Genomic DNA, 19,979 nt, shown 5'->3' with positions numbered 1-19,979 from the left:
TCGTCGCCGCTTATATAGTTTTCTCCAGGTAACCCAGACGGTTCTCGAAATCTCCAGACCAGGTGCGAAATTTCCCGCTTGTCAGTGTCATATTTAACAGTAAATGGGGCGCACATGGGGCTCCCATTTACTGAAATACCATGAATTTCGATCCCCCCATTCCAATCGTGAGTACCCCAGGCCATTTCCGTTACAATACTAATTGTAATTCTGTGCGTGAAACAACTTTTAAAAAATCCCTCTATTTTTTAAAATTATGTTTCTGATTATTGCGATTCCAGCAGAAGTGAAATTTTAAAAAGCAATTAATCTTGAGAGTCAGGCCAAGACAGATGGCAACAACAACTAGTTCCGCACCGACGTAAAATGTATAGGCGATAACTGCACTTTCTTAGAAGGACTATTTTTTAACCTAAACCCAGTTGAATATAAAGACATCTATCATGCTCAAAAATGCCTCAATAAAAAGCGGAGAACAATATGTTAATGTGACAATATGTCTGGTGTTTGTGAATAAATACTACCTTTAATGGTGCACAACTACGTAAATTAGTCTGAAATATTAATTGCTTTTTTAACATTTTGTTCGGCATCTGACTTTTTAAACACTTTCGGTTCCGGAAAGCATGTAGTGTTTCATGCATCATGACAAAGCTTTACTGGTTTTTATGCATTTTCGCTCCTTTAGTGTCATTTAAAATAATGTTTGTTCATCTCAATTGCTATTCTTGCTCGAACTCTACTTGGAATGATTTGAACCCTTTTTTGATTCAAGAGATGGCAATACCAAAGGCAATACCAAAGATGGCAATACTACATTGCTTGAAGGTCTTAAGCGAAAATGAAATTTCAACTTTTTTTCAACAAATTTTAAAAATTGAGTTTATAATTAATACAATACACTTTATTTTTCAGGCCATTTTTACTATTTAAAAATTTTGTATTTGAAATGTATTTTTACTGAAATATAAAACTGAAGCATATTTTCGAAGAGATAAATAATCAGAGTCCAAACTGGGTGTGTTTCGACACGCCCAAGTGGAATACAATACCTAAAAACAGATGTTGCTTTCAGCAGCGGCAAGCCGAAGTCCTAGACATAGCTTAACTCCTGTGGAATCGAACAAAAGTCCCCGAGGCAGCGCAGCCTTGGAAGCATTTTCATATCGTATAAGCCCCAGAGGGAGTATTACAGGAGGAAGCACTTTAGGTACGTGGGTGCTTAAACTCGGAAGCGATAACGATACTTTCTGGTATTGAGTTATATTTAATAGACTGCAATGCTGGTAACATTGATAGAAAAGTTCTATTTTATTCATCATCATTGTTGAACTGAGATCGATATCTGGCCAACTATAATTAGGAGAAATTTGAAAATTGGACAGTGTGCCGAAGTGATTGAAAGCAAGCGATCTATGGGCATTTAATAAGAATATTTTTAGTTACTTATTACATATTTTTATTTTTTTAAGTTCCACTCCAAATTCGAAATATATCTCATGTATAATATCTTTAATATATATTATAATGATATAATAAGTCTAACGGTTTTTGATATATTTGAAATTTTATGTGAAAAATGACAGTTGCAGCCAATCGAATAATTATTAATTTTTCCTATAAGGGAATGTGTTCTACTTAATTTGTGTCACATTTCTTGTTGAAAAAGACTGCAATGCTTTTGCAATTAATTGAGTATTGACTACATTTTGATAACTATTAATACGAACTGTTAAAAAATAAATTCCAAAATGACGTTGAGAAAACCGCCTAAAATTAATTTTCCCAAATGAAAACCCTCATTTTCGATAATTTGATCTTATTCAGCATTAAATATAACGGTAAGTTTGGGTAAGGTTGTCTATTCCAAAAGTGTTTAGTTTTCTAAATATTGTGAATTTAATGTTTTCATATAACCATTTTGTCGCATATTATTTTAAATACTGTCACTTTTAGTTGCCATGACGAAAGTGGCCATTTTTAATACAATCAAATGTCAAAGAAATACCGCTGTCAGTTACCTTACAGTACTAGAAAATAATTAATAATCATGCCCAGGCGCTTAAATTATACAAACGAAGATTATTTACACTTATTTATTACTTATGGAGAATGTGATAAATCTAAACCAAGAACATGTGACACATTTGCCATTTGATTTTCACAAAATCAGAAGTTTCACGCTGTGCTGTTAATAAATTACAGAAAATTTCAAGAATTTTGGATACATCTAAATAACAGTGCAATTTATAAAAGAAACCAGAAAAATTAGAGAACTGTTGATTTAGAAAAAACTGTTTTTGTTCTTGATATAATTATAATTCATTTAATAATAATTAATAATATTTAACAGGTTCTTGATATAACTTGTCTAGGTATGATTATTAATTATTTTCAAAAGGTAACTGACAGCTGTACGTATTCCTTTGACATTTAGTTGTATTAAAATGGTCACTGTTGTCGTGGCAACTAAAAGTGACAGTGTACAATGTTTACAAAACTAAACACTTTTGAAATAGTGTTTGGTAAGTAGATGCATTCCTTGCAGGGGGTGATAGTGCAAGTAAATTTGGATATATTTCGRTAATAGACCAGGTTCCGAAAACCATTAGTTTCCGATCCACAGGATGTTAAAGTTTTAATTAAAAAAATGTTATTTACTAATATTTCGGAAACCGCTGGGAATATTATAATTAAATTTGACATGCTTAGTCAACTAAGAACAGTACACGTTTTGTGATGAAAATGTTGTTTCTATCTTTTCCAGTGGCGTGGGTACCGGCACGTCTGTATAATAGGTAATTTTAAATAGAAAAATGTTAAGCCACTGATTTTTCTAAAAACAAATAATATGTGTCAAGTTCCTGTTCCATTTGGAAGAGAAAACGTCTCTTGACGTTTTTTTCTACGACGTCCCGTTTGCGAGTAAACAAATGAAAGTCCATATTTTGCATAGCTAATTCGGGTTGTAATTAGGTATGGTTTAGTATAAAGACAGCAAAAATTGCGCAGTTAGGTTGTATCAATTTTATTACTAAAATTATTACTAGCCGCAGTTGACATCAGTCTTAGAGTTTCTTTATTTGTTTTTTAACTATTAGATTAATTTACCTGTTAATTAAAATTTTACTTATTCGTAGTATTGAAATGCGCACCAAACTTGCTTTGATACGGAAAAAAATTATGTTATTCATTAATTCTTAACAACTTAAGATCTTGCTCAAAATGAAGCCGACTTCTCTAACGCATGCATGTGCCTGCCTTCTTATTTCTGTCCGTGTCGCCCTGGCCGAAAATGTATGTCTAAGTGTAATAGCGGCATCTGTAATGCGCTGTCTTTCATCCTACCCCATACGTGAAAGTCTAACGGAGTTAGATCTGGGCTTCTAGCAAGCCATAATATGGGGCGTCCTCTCCCCATCCATCGATTAGGAAAACGCTGATCAAGGTACTCCCGTACAGTTGGTCCTACGTGAATTTGCCTACCTTGTACTTTTCCTGACTCACTGACTCTTCGATAGGTCTTTGCAAAGAAAAGAATATTTGGAAGCCGCCACTATTTCTGTATGCGTATTCAGCATTGGAAAACTCAGCTATTTCAACAAATAAAGTTTTCAACGAAGGTGAATTTGGTCGAAATTACGTAGAAGTAAGTTACTCAGACACGCAAAATGACAGCAATTATTAATTTTGTCAATAAGTCAATAACTATTACAGAGCCTACAGTGCAATAAATCGATTTTAATTTGTGTACTCGCAAACGGGACGTCGTAGAAAAAAAGTGAATAGATCTTTTCTCTTTTCAATTGAACAGGAACTTGAAAAATATTACTTACTTTTAGGAAAATCAGTGGCATAACATTTTTTTATTTAAAATTATCCACAGACGTGCCTGTAGCCACGCCACTGGAAAAGATAGAAACAACATTTTTAACGCAAAACGTGTACTGTTCTGAGTTGGCAAAGCCTGTCAAATTTCATTATAATAGTCCATGCCGTTTTCGAAATATTAATAAATAACATTTTTTTAATTAAAACTTTAACACCCTGTAGGTCGGAAACTAATGGTTTTCGGAACCTGGTCGATTAGCGAAATATATCCAAAACTAATTGCACTCTCACCCCCTGCAAGGAATGCATCTACTTACCAAACACCCTGTATACATATCGATATCTATCGCGGCAGTTTCCGGTGGGACACCCTGTAGGGATCTAAATTACTTTAGTACCTACATTTAATTTGACTATTTTTAGTTTTACAAATCGTAGAGATACATAGAAATATCGTAAAGGTTATCGTTTTTAATTCATTAGATTATGGATTGGAGCAACGATTGCCAAGGGGCAGTATCGGTCCTGACAATGGGCAGGAGGTCAATCGAAGTCCTCGAGGAAGTATTGCGGCCAGGAACAATATCGGAAGTGAAATCCGAAGCTCCAGAGGAAGTTTGACATTGACTTTTCAAGAACCACCAGGCAAGGAGAGGCGAGCGAGTGCAGATAATGCCACATGTGAGTTTTTATGATTTGCGTAATTGAACATTAACTAGAAATATTCTATAATACTCCAGAAAATGGTACCTACTATTTAAGTAGCGGACATATTATCTATGTGATTTATATTAGACGTAGAAACTTTTGCATTAGAATCTACGATAAAAAATAATGTGAGTATGGTTTATAAACAAAAGTATTGAAAAGCGTTGCTGCAAATAGTTTATCGAAAGCATTTTAACTTCTTATTTAATTTTAACTTAATATTTCCGAATAGTGACAAGATATTAAAATATACATGACCAATTTCATCATTTCATTACGAAAATGTTAAATTGGAAGTCTTTGGAATACTAAACCGTTTTGGCAACATAATCAAAGAACCGTTTTGAAGTGTGGACAGCTCACAAGAAGTTCTGTCCGTTTAACTCCAAACATGTTTGTGCCTGTGTAACCACGTTATTATGCACTCTTTCCGCCATTACTAAGCTCACATTTTGAGTAGCTTCTCGAATTTGGTTTATTACTGTTCAATTTACTCCTGTTCAATTTGTACTCGAGAGACAAGAAATGTTTGTGTATCTTACATACAGGGTAGGAATACACCCATTCTGCAGCAATTATCTGGTACATAGTTGCCTGCTAAAGTGCTAGTTGTTGTGCAATGCTCCTAGTGTACTTTTGGAAAGCTGTGCTACAATTTTCTCCAATACCCCTATGTCTGAAACTCGAACACCTTTTAGTCGTCGCTCCATTTTTTCGAGATGCGCTTACACCATCTGAGTCAAATAAAAATTCTTATCATAGTAGAGAACAAAGACACTCTGCTCGCGATGAAAATGAACAACTTGACGATTTACTTTCTTTGGAAGAAAATTCATGTTCTTCTCTTTCTCAGATTGGGGTCATTGGGACCTAGCTATGTGAACCGAAAAAATTGTCGATATTAGGCAACATAAAATCCGCTTTGGATAATAGAGGTATATAGTATCAAGTAAAAGGACCATTTTTCTTAAAACAGTCTTCCCTGGACAAGTTTTTCTAGAATTTCGGCAACTTGACTTAATTCCAACATTGATCACTTTATTTTCAATTTCTAATCAGCGGATAGGAAGGAGACGACCTAGTGAATGGCCACCTACTTAGATCGCCCGAGTTAACTTCAATAGCTTTCTTTTTGCGGAGTTTCCTCAAATCGAAAGTATTTGCTTTCAGGCCAAACAATTTTAATTGTTGTTAAAAGAAAAGATCCGAAAAGAAGTGTGTGTCATAGCCCAGAAAATCGATGAAAAAGTATAGAGCAGTTTATGGATCGCCGGGAAGATTCTCAAGCCTTCAATGGCACATATTTTGAACATTTATTATAATTTGATTGTTGTTCTGTTTCTTGAAAGAGGTCGTTCTTTATCAGGACTACAGAAATTTGAAAGAAATAGTCGTCATCAATTATTAATAGGTGCAATTCCACATTTATCTAAAACAGTTGAGTTTAAGTATAGTACGTGTAACCTGAATCATACTTATCATTCAATGGAGAATTAAAAAATGAAATAAACAGCAACTTTTTTTTCAATGTTGCATGTGCAAAACACACATTGTGTGTTAGACATTTCTTCTGAGACCCACTGTATGTTTACTTTTTAGATTCCAAGGGAAAAAGTTCCTCGCCTTCTTATCGGTCTGCTTCTAAAGGAAATATAAATTCCTCCTATGGGGTCAATTCGACAATGGAAAGTAGCGGTTCTCGGAGAGCAAGCAGTTCTGTTAGCCAGGTAAAAATTTGATGTTGTCGAATATAGTGAATCAAAGCACGACTGTCTAGTCCGATTTTTAAAATTTGAGTCTAATTATCTCTATGCCTGCAATCCATTTAAAAGTCGGTTGAGCTTTTAATTGCCTACTTAGAAAAGTAAAAATGTAACCTTAGAATCATTTATATACTTTTGCATCATTGTCGCACTATAAATTGAATGGCTACTTTAGAACAGTAGAATTCATTTTCATTTACCATTCCCAAAGTGAGCTAAATTAAACAGGTGGGGATGTCACAGGTCTCAGGTGATGAGCAGCGTCGCTTGTTTGGCGATCAGAAATACGTACGGGAAATGGGTGAAGGTCTCAACTTGAGTCTGACTCTTACCACCTATGGATCAGTTGCATACCAACTGAAGGATGCTAATTTAGAGGCAAGCGGAACTTGTGATTTTGTCTGCAAAGCATTGGGAATTGTAAATAAGACTGGTAAGTTTATGTTCGCTGTTTAATTATTGGTGAAACATTTAGAAAATTGAATCATCACTAAGTATAAAATTTTACATTATTTTTTTGTTTATTGAATATACAAAGTGTCGATTGGACAGCATCCTAATTTTCACCTACCTAATAATTTTAAAGATGAACATAAATAATCAACATAGATTTAAATTCGGTAGTATTCAAAAATTGTTTGGTACTTTACGATTGCCTGAGTTTCTCCAATGCCCAAAACACAACAAGAAATATTCGACTTATCTCACAAATTTCATGCATAATTGTTTTTATGTTGGTAGTCAAATTTTGTCACCGATTACGTGCGACCAAAGTTATAGCGTACAGACTATACATATGAATAAACCTGTTGCCGGACATCAGTGTGAAAAGGCAATAGATGGAACTCGAAAAAACAATCCAGTTGAGCTTAGGTTATCTAATTCATGAAAGGAATTACTTTTCAATTATTTCCAAATACTTCAATTGTCAAAAAATAAATAGGGTGGTGCGAAAAAGTAGGCCAATAAAGTAATATCCAAATAGTCAAACTAGGCTATCAAAGTTTAAAATACATTTTGCTCGGTTTCGAATAGTTTCGTAATTAGCTTCACAGCTTTCACTTCACAGAATTTCGTACTTACCTATTTCCAAAGAGCTGTACTGCAGTACTTTGAAGCCGTTTTATTCCATAAAACTTTTTTGTGGTTTACAATAACAAATGTTTTTTGGTAAGGTTCTGTTCTCTAATATTTCCTACAGGAAAAACGATTCTTGATGAATGGCGGTATCCGCGTGCGGTCCATGGAATCAAGGAAAGCATTGCTTTCCTTACAATTCCCTAGAACTCGCTCAACCGAAAGTTTTGAAATATGGCCTTATTATTTTATTTTATTCGTTGTACAGGGTGTCTCGATAAGGGTACAGAGCGGCTCTATCTTGACAACTGTAAGGACTAGGGGTTCGGGAAAAAAATCTTTATAAGTAAAGTTGGCAAAAAAATGGCTGTAAAGTGGATTAAAGTTCGTAGCTCGAACGTCTTCGCGTAACGCGTAACTTCTACCACAAAACAAGTCTTGGTATCTTGGAAAAGGGAAATATGAGCTATAACTTTAAAAACGTCAGTTGAGAACTTGGGTAATACCGCATCGTTTATCTCTTAAAGATTTTTTTTGTGTCTTTCATAATAAAAATCGGGGAGGCCAATCATTTTTCAATACTTACATTTTAATATCTCCTGAAGTACTCAACTGATTTCACTATTTTTGGACTAGTTCGAAAGAGCATTTTAATATCTTTTAAACGCCATTTTTACTTAAACCGTTAAGTCTGAAACAAAACAACTAGATGGTATTTTTTATCGCCATTACAAAATTTTGGAATATTTGGAAAATAGTTAAATGAAACGAGACTCTTAGTTTGACATGCCTTTACACAAGTTGAAATAACCTACATTTCAGTGAAAACCCCATCGTTATATTTCCAGTCGCTCTCGATTTATAGAAAAAAATGGAAATACTTTTTTTACTGTAAATTTTTGAAACGCTTTATTCCAATTAGCGAGTCCAAATTCCAAATCAGTTTTGAAGCGTGCTTCAAGCTAACGGGCGAACGGCACAAATAATAACAATGACACAGTAAAAGTCCTAGAATTAACAACACAAAGTCAAGCCAAAAACATCTCACAAATGTTCAAAATGTCTCATCATTCTCAATACATTTAGTTATTCTAATTTCGGTAGAAAAAACTGCTTCTTCAATCTCAGCCCTGGACAAGGTTCTAATGGCATTTGTAATTATTCCCATCATATTTTTCTTGGCTATGGGTTTGTCTGGGAAAACCAGGTGTTTTCATCGACCCCATAAATAGCTTAGCAAGACAGATCTGGTGAACGCGTTTGCCAGACCTTTTTCTTCCAATCACTCAATTTGCAAATTTTTCGTCTAAATGCTGGGACGCTACGCTTCGATTATAATGAGACGGACAACCATCAAGCTGGAACCACATTTTGCTCCTTGTTTGAGAGTCATCTTCCAAAAGCGGTGGTAAAAAAACGTTTAGAAATCCCAAGAGCATTTCTCCATTAAGTGTTTGGTCAAAAAAATCTGGTCCTATAATTTTTCATGCCACGATTTCGCACCATATGTCAAGACGCCAGCAATTTTGGTACCCCTACTTGCCGCATCCAATGTGGGTGTTGCTCCGACCAATAATGCATATTATACAAATTCACACCTCCTGTGCTACTGAAAGTGGTCTCGTCGCTCCATAATACGTCATAATTGCAAGATGGATGATTTTCTTAGGAATTCGGTTGCAACACGACAAATTTCGGACAGAACAAAAGAATAAAAATCAACCTTTAATGAAAAAACTATTTAATTAAGGCAACGATTTAAATGACAATTTAGTAGAGAGAGAGAGTGAGAGAGAGAGCCCTTCGCTCGGTGACCCTACTGGATCCACTCCTCGTCCCTTCCGATCAATAACGGTGGTACGTGAAGGTGGGGCAACCACCACGTTGCCAGACAAACCCATGATAAAGACTGCTGATGTTTGGGAGAGAGATACAAATATCCAAACATCAAAATTCAAATAATCTCCAAAATATTACTAACCTAATCTGACAAACGTGCTTACTAAATCCAAGTTACAAATGAAAATCGGTTGACAAAAATAGCTTATTACAATTATAACTTATTACTACATTTAACATTTGAACAACGGGTTAGCAGACAGGTGAACCATTGACTAAATTCCATTTTTAACCGTTACACGGTCTGGGCAGTGGTGAAAAAAAAGAAACATGTTTTTAGCTACCTGCCCAGACCGAATTCCCAAGAAAATAAACCATCTTGTAATTATTCGATATCGGTCTTAATTAATTAAATAATTGGAATTTTGATCTTCCCGAATCATATTTAACTGCCAGTAACAACATTTAACGCCTGGTCTTAAACAGTGTGGTAGGGGTGCATATTATTATTTTCAAGAATTTTATGGACAATAAGCATGATGACAGATTTTGAAATACCCTTGTATAATGTACGTACGCGTCTTCTATTTCCGGAAAAAAACGTTATTTCCGCAATAAATTAAATGTTGACTAAAATTATTACATTTTTATCTTTCTTGACGTGACTACCTCTAATAATTGGGAGTGTACCTATGTTCTATCGTTCTGGTTCTCTAATTCTGGTACTGATCTGTTGATCCGAATCCCGAGTACGGGTTCCGAATCTCTCCGACGACCGGGTTCTAATGATTCTGATCTTTAAAACGATCCGAATCATCAAAATGACCCGACTAGCCCATCACTACTCACAACAATTAATGGGACACAGCACAGGCGCGCTGCTGATTACTTCAAGGGTCGATGACGTCACGGCCTTCGACGCGCTCGGAATCGTCTTTCAAGCAAGATGACCGACTGCTGTATTTTTTACTTTTATTATCTTAAAAATCTTATTGATTACAATACTTATATTAATAATGGGTCACTTTTTAGAATCCTTTCAACACAAATTTTCCTCTAAAAACGTTTATTCTTTGATTCCTTTATACTGTCATCATGCCTATTGGATTGACAATAATTCGAAAACTAAACAATTTTAGAATAGACAACTTTAATGTTGTCTACATTCCATTAAGGTTCTTTTCAAAAAAAAATGCGACTCAAATTAAGTTTCACATAAAAATTAATAATTATTAGAGTGACTGCAACTGTCCTTACTTACATAAAGTTCGAAATATAGCAAAAAAGGTTAGACCTAGATATAGAACGTTGTACATGAAATATATTTAGAATTTAGATTAGAATCTTAAAAATAACAATATATGTAACAAGCAACTTGATGCCTACTTCTGGTATAACCGGAAGCTCTCCTTATATAATTGATATTTATCCCTTAATGCTAAGGATCAAACTCACCATTGTCTTCTAGGTGACCTCTACATTTTTATTTATGTGATTGATTTTGGTGTTCCGAAAACGTGAGATGTTTAGTCAGAATAAATGATATATACTTGCCCAGTTTGCAGAAAAAACACCGTGCATACTATTCAATTTCAATATTGTTAAGTAAACAGTTTACCTAGTTAGCAATACATTAATTAAGAGGATGCACCTATTTTCAAAGGACTGAGTGCTTAGAAAGGTTGAAAATTTCGACATTATATTTTCACAATTTTTTTTATTTCAGTTATGGTGACGATACTTCTTGTCTGCCTTTCGGTTGTACCACTAATTATGCTCATAATGGGTAAGTAATTTATCAATATATCAAATAATTTCCATTCAGTATTCTGAGCTATTAATACTTTCACTGACTTTCGCCTGACTAGTCATTCCGACCAATCCAGTCCAGCTTTTAATTTAGCGTTTTAATTTTTTGAATTTACAAAAGTGTGTGTCTTTGAACGCTCTACCACTGGTTGGCATGCTTTGTTCTGCGCTTTTGGGGTTTCCTTATAATTTTAGTAAGTTTTTTACCATATTTTATTCTATTCATGTTTTTGACTCCCCAATGGTGCTTATATCAACTTTTTGTGTTTTCCAGCGGTTCTGATGATGAATTAACAGTCGAAAGCGCTTATTTGATATTCAAGGGTTGAATTAAACCACACTTTATATTACAAATTTACTTCTCCGTTGATTGGAGTTAAGATATAGTACTCGTATATTTTAAACAGGTTTTTCACTGTCGCTATATAAAATAACTATGAAAATATAACATAATATAAAAAAACAGCGCAATATAAAAAAATGACAACGGAACGAACGAAAATTTGAAAGCCATATTACAACTGATTAATAAGTTTTAATTTAAATTTAATTTAACCTAAATGTTTTAATTTAAATTGTTTAAAGTTGTTTTAATCAGTTGCAATATCGTTTTTTACAACTAATAAACAAACAATGTCTTCTTCAATGAAATCACTTGAATCTAGTTGCAGTTAGTTTCCGTTGCATTTGACGGGCAGCTAAGCATTGGTTTTCGCAGAAAATCCTTGAATTGCAGCTTTGATAACTATCAAAAATGTCACCAAAGATTGAAGTGGCTCAGGCTTTGTTTTTTTTCAACAGAAGACACATTTATTCGTTCTGGTCGCTAGCCTAAAACTTCCCAGAGAACTTTTTTTGATGTTCAAGATCTTTTGAAAAGAGTTTGTAAACGGCTGCAAGAAATAAATTTCAAAGCAAGGTAAGAGGTCCTAAATTATTCAGAACACGCCGCGGTACGCAAATAAACTTTATTCGAAATAAAGGCCCGGTTTGATTTAAATTAGAGATTGGTCTTACGTAATATGGTAGAGGGTCGAAAGCAAGTGGAGCAACAAACAGGAGAAAATTAACCAAGAAATTTTAATAGAAATTTAGAGCTTTAAGGGTGGCTCAGTCATGTATATGTCTTTATATTTTTCCCATCACTTAATCAACGACGGCACATATTTGTACGTCCAGTGCGCAACACATAAACGTAGATAAGTCCTAAATGACCTTTTCCCGTAATATGTCAAATATACATAGGTACAATATATGTCACACACTTGTTTTCATTTGACAATTTAATTCATATAATTATAAATCGTTCTCTTTGGTTTTGGAAATCTTTCAGCTACTGTGTTTGCTGACCATGCTTCCTCGATAATAAACGATCTAATAATTCTGAATGTGACATTTTGATAATAACTAGGAAAACAAGTTGTCAGTATTATGTCATTTACGCAAATGTAGACCGACGTGGAAAATAAAGTTGTTATAATAGTCTACTTTTATGTGCCACCAACTGTACATACTATACGTTCCTTTTGTCCCATTGGACCATCAGAATAGCGCAAACACTGGAGATTTTCCACAATTTTATAGAAACTGTTGGTATTACCATTTTAGAGCGGCCTGCTAGGTGCCTAGATCTGAATTCTAATGAACATTTATGGAATGAAATAGGACGTAATGAACCGATTCGTGAAAGTATTTCAGCGACACTACAAGAAATTGCTTCTGCATTACCGGAAGAATATACCGCAATAAAGAATAGTTAATAGAATAAGTTAATTTTCAAAATGCCACTAAAATGACAAACTGTTACAGTCTCTGGAAGCTAAAAGCAAATACAAAGTACTAATTTCTTTATTTTATTTTGTTGTGCTGTTGTTATTTTTTGCTGCTTTTAGTTTCAAAACGTTTCACACAGTGATTCAAAACTTATGGTAAGAGACGTGACTTGTGTTCTCCATTATTTGTCATAGAAAATGAGGAATCAACCGTTTTAATTCTCGAAATAAAATCGAAACATTCAAGCTTCAAATAAAAAAAAAGCATTTCTTAAACCGGATAATTACTAGGCATAAAAAATGAAAGACTCTCAACAAAATACAGTCAGTTAGTCAGTCAATACAATACAAATCAGTTTTGTAAACTGATATGATTGCTGATTGAATCCGACTTATTTTAGTTTCAAGTTTAAGGTTTCCGTTTTGCAAAAACACAGAATACCTAATGTTAGAAATGCAAGTTAAGGTCGTTTCCAAACTTGTCTTTTCGCATTTATCAGATTAGTAGAGAGATTTTGGCGAAAAAGTGCATTGCAGAGAAACTAATGTGATGTGTAATTTGGAACAGTAGGTAGCAGGGTACTTATGCAAATTGTCAAATACAGTTAGTAGTAGTAGTAGTTCTGTAGGGGGGACTTGAATCCATTCACCCACGCCTTACTACTCCTCCTCTTCACTACCACACTAAAAATGTAAAAAAATATGTTATATTTGTTCTATTTTACTACATTAGATGAATTTGTGAGTAATATACAACTTTGATATAACGTTGTTAATAATACATAAATAGCATTGCCTTCAACAATGTTCATATTTCAATAATGTATTTAGAGACCATTGGCTCTCATTTTAAACTACATTAGGAAACTCATATGTACCTATGACATATTATTGATTGAACTTTGGCCGCCCTGTTTTAACATCTAATGTGAAATTTAGAGCAAAATATTATACACGAAAGTTGTAGATATTAACATCTAGTTTATTTGAAGATAATAACAATTGCTACAGGGTGTCTTAAATTCAAGTGGTTGACGAAACTCGATTTTTCTAAAATGGACTGCCCGAATATTTAAATGGTTATTAACTCAAAAACAGATGAAAATCAGTATAGAACATTTATATCGAAAAGATATAGAATTTCACTAATGGCTCAAATATGTAATAAAAAGTACGACATTTCATTAAAAAAAAGTTAAGTTTGTAATTTGAGACACCCTGTATCAATTGGTACCATCTTAAAATAAACTAGACGTTAATATCTACAACTTTTGTATTTAATATTTTTCCCAAAATTTCAAATTAAATTAGAAATTGGGTGTGTGTGGCAATTGTTATTAGCTAATATGTAAGCCAAATACATATTTCATCAATCTGATCAATCAATTCTACGATTACATGCAGCGCAAAATTTTAAATACCTTTACCCTCTGAATTGCCCTTTCTAAATACATGCATTCGGACAGATGCTACAGAGTATAATTCAAGTACTTGTTCTTGACTGAATTGAGGTTCCAAAGCAAATAGTGGCTTAATTAGAGCATACTGCCGTTGTAACAATTCTGTTTCAATTTTTGGAAAGTCCTTATCTGCCATTATTTCATCACCAGATTCCAACAAGTTTAAAAAACCAGGATTGTGTGATAAAATTATCAGTTGTTTGCTGTTCAATCGATAAGTTATTCTCCACGCGTTGTACTTTGCAAAATTTTTTTTTGAACTTTGATACTACCTCACAATTTAAATATTTCTTCATCAGGCCGTACTCACCGTGGTATTTACGTCAGAAGTGAAGTCATACGCTAGGAATGACTTCACTTCTGACTGTCTCCCAGCGATTCACCTTATATTCGGCGGAAGATTCTTATTTAGGTAGTACCTATCAATCAGATTTGCTGTTCTTCCAGTATCTGGTCTGCGTACCAGAACTCGATGCCTCCGACTGTTACTTATTTTCCATGCACATTGCTTCTCTTTGACGTGTATTTGACTAGTGCAATAATAAATGAACTATTTTCCAAATAGGTTAAAAATTGTACGACTCATTTAGTAGTAGTTCACAAGTAACTGGAAAAGCAACGTGATTGTTTTCCCATAGGTGCTAGGAAGTCAAAGATGACATTTAATATTTTTTTGCCGTCGTGAGTTCGACACAATTCTTAAAGTCATCTTCGCTAATTTTTATCAGACATATTTCTTAATTCAGTAACTATTCGTCTATAGATCAGTCACATAGTTAGTTTAGCGATCTGTTGCTCTGACAAACCGTTCAAATTGATGTATGGCGGACTGCAAAGACAAATTGAGATATCTGCAAAGCGAAGGCCGAACAACCAATATTGACCCTTGATATGCCACAGATACGTCGAATCTGGCTTCTCGGCTTTAGATAAATTCATGTAATGTATTACTTGGCTAGCCTTAAATTTGGGGCCTCACCTGCTTGCTGTGAAGAGGGCTATATTAGTATCTATATCTAGGGCGAGAACTAAGCTATTACATATATACTGAACATTTTTATATCCTGAGGCGCGCAGCTCAGAAGGATATAATGTGCGAGGTATTTAACAGCCTTCTCGACCAAGGTATACAGGGTGTCGCAATAAGGATGGTAAGCGGCCGTATCTTGGAAAGTATGTGTTGTAGAGTGATCGGAACAAAAATTGATAACTTGAAGAAAATATTTTGCTGGAAATTATTTTGATATTTCTCAGATGACCACTAGATGGCTTAATTGTAAACGGTATTTTAAAAAGTCGATTTTATTCAGAAATTGTTCCGATAAGTGAAACATCTAGTAAGTTTAGTCAAAAGACCATAAAAAACTGTACGACTTTCCTTATGAACTTTTTTGTTAACTTGTCAAATAAAGGGTGGGGGAGAGTCAAGCCGCTTAACCCTTCAGTAATAACGTACGGTCTCATAGACCGACTCAACGGAGAGATGCAATTTACGCGCACAATTTTTGAGGTGAGGAGGCGCGCTTTTCAGTACCTTCCAGCAATGTCATTCTCATCAGTCTACTGCAGGGTTTTTTAGAAGCGAGTGATTTAGTGCGGGAAAATTGAGAAATACGGTCTGTGAGACCGACGTTATTAATCGCGTAACAAAATTTCTTCAGATGTAAGAATATACTGTGGTTGTATTTTTGCATGTATTTTATTAAAAAATTGTTATTTCTAGAGAAATGTCTTATGAGGCAGATCAGGTAAGACTTTTACAGCTAGGGGAAGAAATAAACCCTTACGACAGTGAATACGATAACTCTGTGGATGAGGATGGACCCGACAATAATGTAGAATAATTTGACATAAATACTGATACTGAGTAGGAATTGACTGACACCGAAGAGGACAGCGCTAATGTGCGGATGTTGGGTTTCAGCAACAATGCACCTTGGTTTCGTACATTCCTCGACGTAACAAATTCGTTGCCTAATTAGAATCGAATATGTCTAGAATTGTGCGAATAGTTTGAATATGCAATAAAAAGTACGGCATTCCATTTAAAAAAAGGTACTTTTGGTCTGCCACTTGAATTTGAGACAACCCATTAATATATATCAACTAGACATTAATATCTACAACTTTTGTATTTAACATTTTTCTCTAAATTTCAAATTAGATGCGAAAACGGGTGGCCAAAGTTCAATCAATGACCCTGCACAATTGGCGTCACGTAAAAGTAGACCTAAAGACCTAAAGACGATTTTGCCCGATTTTGGTTAATCAGACTTTGTGGAAAACGTCAATTATATGTCAGATATATGTCACAAACTTTTTTTAATTTGACAATTTAATTAATTTCTTTATAATAGTGCTCTTCGGTTTTCCAAATTTCCCAGCTACTGTGTTTGTTGACCATCCTTCATCGATTAGCCTCCTTCCCATCCTAACCATCCTTCCTCGATTGTAATTATTCGCGTTTTTTCCTGTCTGATTTCGAGCCTGATGAAACCCATGGCGATATTGGAGAGCTGGACTCCGTGGGAATCAGATAGCTGACTTAGCTGCAAAACACTGTATACAACAGTGGGGAATTTCCTAAGGGTGCTAGTGGAGAGTACAAAGTACAGCCTGGTGCTTATCCTATCAAGCATAGTGTGAGGTATGTGATGTGACAGATGTGCTGTTCAACATGTATGCTGAAATATTAATGGCAAATGCCTAAGATGACACTAATGAAGGCATTCTAATCAACGGTTAGCGAGTTAAAAATGTGTGCTATACCGATGATACGGTGCTTATTGCTTCAGCAGAAGAACTTCAGTAAATCCTTGCGGAAATGCGGGCATCTTGATATTTATCATGCCATTTGGCAGTGAGCAAGATTTTGCAGATCAATTTACACTTTTTGAATCCAAACGCTACACGCTCGGAGGTTTCTGTGAGGCAAAACATCCATGTATTATAAAGACGGTGTGGGATGTACGTCAGGAAATTCGCAGTCCCTTTGAACACGCTCGCAATGTGTTAATCAAAATGCAAAAAAAATAATATGGACTTGCGCCTGAGAATGGTCAAGTGTTATGATTTCCCATTGTTTTATATGGTGTGGAAAGATGAACGCTGATTCACGCTTTGGAAAACAAAATAAGCTCATTTGAGATGAGTCTGTAAAGAAAGGAAAACTAACATATTTCGGCCATGTGAAGCGCAATTAAAAATACCGTCTCGTGCACGTGATTATCCAGGGGAAGATAGAAATAAGGAGGGCTACCGGCCGCAGACAGACATCCTGGCTGAAATTCTTCAGCCAACCAATGAGGCAGTAGTTTTGCGGAAACACAATTTCTGCAAAATTTTCTCTTCAGAACAGCAGCCTTCAAAGTGAAAATTGTTATAATGATCGCCAATCTTTGATGAAAATGGCATCAGAAGAAGGAGAAGAATTGGCACCGATCACAGCAATAATATTTCAATACAAAGAACTTACTTTGTATGCGGCCATGGTATCTAAATTGAGAAGTTATACGTCCTTAAGCTAAGTGCATAACTCAACTCATAACTAACGTTGGATTATTGCCGAGGAAATGCGGATGCATTGTAAGATTAGTTTGGGCTTTGAACTAGCTCAGTTATTGCAATTTAAATTGTGTGTTTGCGGTTGAATGCTGCTCTGTTATACGATTGACCTAAATATGATATGCGAACCGCTGACAATGCGATATGGAATAGAACTAAAATTGCTAATTTTGAATAATTTATAGTCAATTAACGGGTAAAATATACACAATATACGAGGTTAATGATTAACCTATACTGAAATGCGTTTTTCAGCAATAATTTGCTCAAGAGAATAAATTGCTAATCTATTTCAAAGGAAAATTTTCAAATTAAAGATCGCCACTGATTTGGGAAATTTATCATTGCAAAAATTATATAATATATTCGGTTTCAAAATTAACACGGTAGCAAGTTTCAGTCTGATATCGAAACTGGTTGTTTGCAGCTAGAGTCAGATTTTTATTTGATATTATATTTTCTATTATTGAATCTAACAAAGCATTAACTATGTCAATGCAGTTCCCAGTCTTCGCGAACATTTTCAACAACGAATGTTTATCTTAATTAAAATTAAATGCAATGGCCGAATTATAAAGACACAAATGTAAAATACAATTGCTGGTGGCTTTTTAAACCTATTGTTAGAACCATTGCTTTGCTTTTTCAGCAATCGTTTTATCTAATTTAATTTCACCTTTTTTGGTATTTGAGGAAAATGTTATATTTTTGGACTTCATTAATGGACTTTATTTTACCAGATAAATTGTAAATGCTGAAAATTGATCTAAATAATGACTACCTGAATTTTGGTTGTTATTGATCTGCAAGCGTTCCTGCACAAGGAAATACAAATGGATAGCTAAGAGCACATTTTTCTTTTTTACAGGAATTAAGTATTTCAGAGACTGCCCACGAGAGCCCAATATTCCAATCTACATGGTGGTCGGGGGCAGCGCAGGAACTGTAAGAATGGGCATTTCTCTTTGGAACCAACTGCACGCGAGGCACATTGATTTATCCTCAACTAATAATTCGTCGATTGCTTCTAAAATATCATCGGTAAGTAAAATTTAATGTCATAAAAAATCGCGAAATCAAATCAATGCAATATCTCTAACTATGCCATATCCCAAAAATAATCAGTTTATTGACTATAGCATATTGATATTCCGATATTTTAGGACATAGGTCTTCTAATAATTTTTCATATGTCATTTTGTCCTTTAAAAAGGCTCTAGCCTAAAACCTCTTTTTGTTTTTTAACAACCATTTAACAAAGTTTTTTTGTCACAACAGATGAACTATTTCAAAAAAAGATTGTGCTTACCGCGTACGTGTAAATTAATAAAGTGGTGAAGACCGCCGTGAAATTTTTATTTAAATTGTTGGACAGAAACCATCTTCCATGGAGATGAGGAATTAGCCTCGTTTTAAGACGAGTTTTCTATTATTTTCTGAAGTCCACAGAGCAATCACTTTGTGTGGCCGGTAACGACTTCAAGAAGTGGCTTGTGGAAACACGGCCTAAGACTCGAATTCGTTAACGGGCTCTTACAAATTTCGTTCGAAGTGATATTAATTATCGTTGGAGTCTATTGACATTATTTCATTGAATATTTTAAAAGTATTAAATTTTATAATTTAATTATAAATGTTCAGTAATCTAAAAAAGTGTGACCCTATGAATTACGTTATTTTATCTATTTAATATTTAATTATATTATTATGTCTTTGATTCATCTTGTCCTGCAAAGATGTGTTAAGCAATCTAATTTAGCAATGTATGTACTATTTGTGTGAACACAATGCCGATTTTCATATCGCTGTATATCGATATACATATATAGGGTGTGCTAGAGAAAAAGTCGCACCTCTATTATGACTCTTGAATTGACTCTTGCAACTTGAATTATAAGCATAAATTAATCGAACACTAAGCAAAGATAAGAACATGTACCGAGGTTACAATTACAACTCGAAACCAAGCGAGAATAGTTCATTTGTATTCTGCTTCTAATAAAGACCTTTTTTAAAAAGGCTTTTTGTATTGACCCACACGTAAATGGCACAGTCGGTAGGATAGACAAGACGGTCAAGAAATCTAAAAATCGAATTCGTGTCGTCGTCCGTATCAACGGTTTGTGTCTATCGAACGTGAAGTCAATCATTGGAAC

General features: G+C 34.5%; 1 protein-coding gene across 2 annotated transcripts in view; it reads left to right on the top strand.

Annotated features, from left to right (window-relative positions):
* The window catches only part of LOC109533577, a 56,061-nt gene that overhangs the window by 20,455 nt on the left and 15,627 nt on the right, over positions 1-19,979 (top strand). The window contains exons 6-11 of one of the 2 annotated variants that reach the window (XM_048670244.1): positions 1,079-1,210; positions 4,315-4,512; positions 6,139-6,266; positions 6,546-6,735; positions 10,945-11,004; positions 18,692-18,864. In XM_048670244.1, coding sequence (XP_048526201.1) covers positions 1,079-1,210; positions 4,315-4,512; positions 6,139-6,266; positions 6,546-6,735; positions 10,945-11,004; positions 18,692-18,864 — 881 coding nt within the window. Of the gene's footprint in view, positions 1-1,075; positions 1,211-4,314; positions 4,513-6,138; positions 6,267-6,545; positions 6,736-10,944; positions 11,005-18,691; positions 18,865-19,979 lie in introns of both variants that reach the window. The other variant, XM_048670243.1, reaches the window with a different exon arrangement.

The sequence above is a fragment of the Dendroctonus ponderosae genome, unplaced genomic scaffold, assembly GCF_020466585.1.
Source record: "Dendroctonus ponderosae isolate FM_Combo_2020 unplaced genomic scaffold, Dpon_F_20191213v2 Dpon_F_20191213_1, whole genome shotgun sequence".
NCBI lineage: Eukaryota > Metazoa > Arthropoda > Insecta > Coleoptera > Curculionidae > Dendroctonus > Dendroctonus ponderosae.
This window is presented reverse-complemented; position numbering and strand designations above follow the sequence as displayed.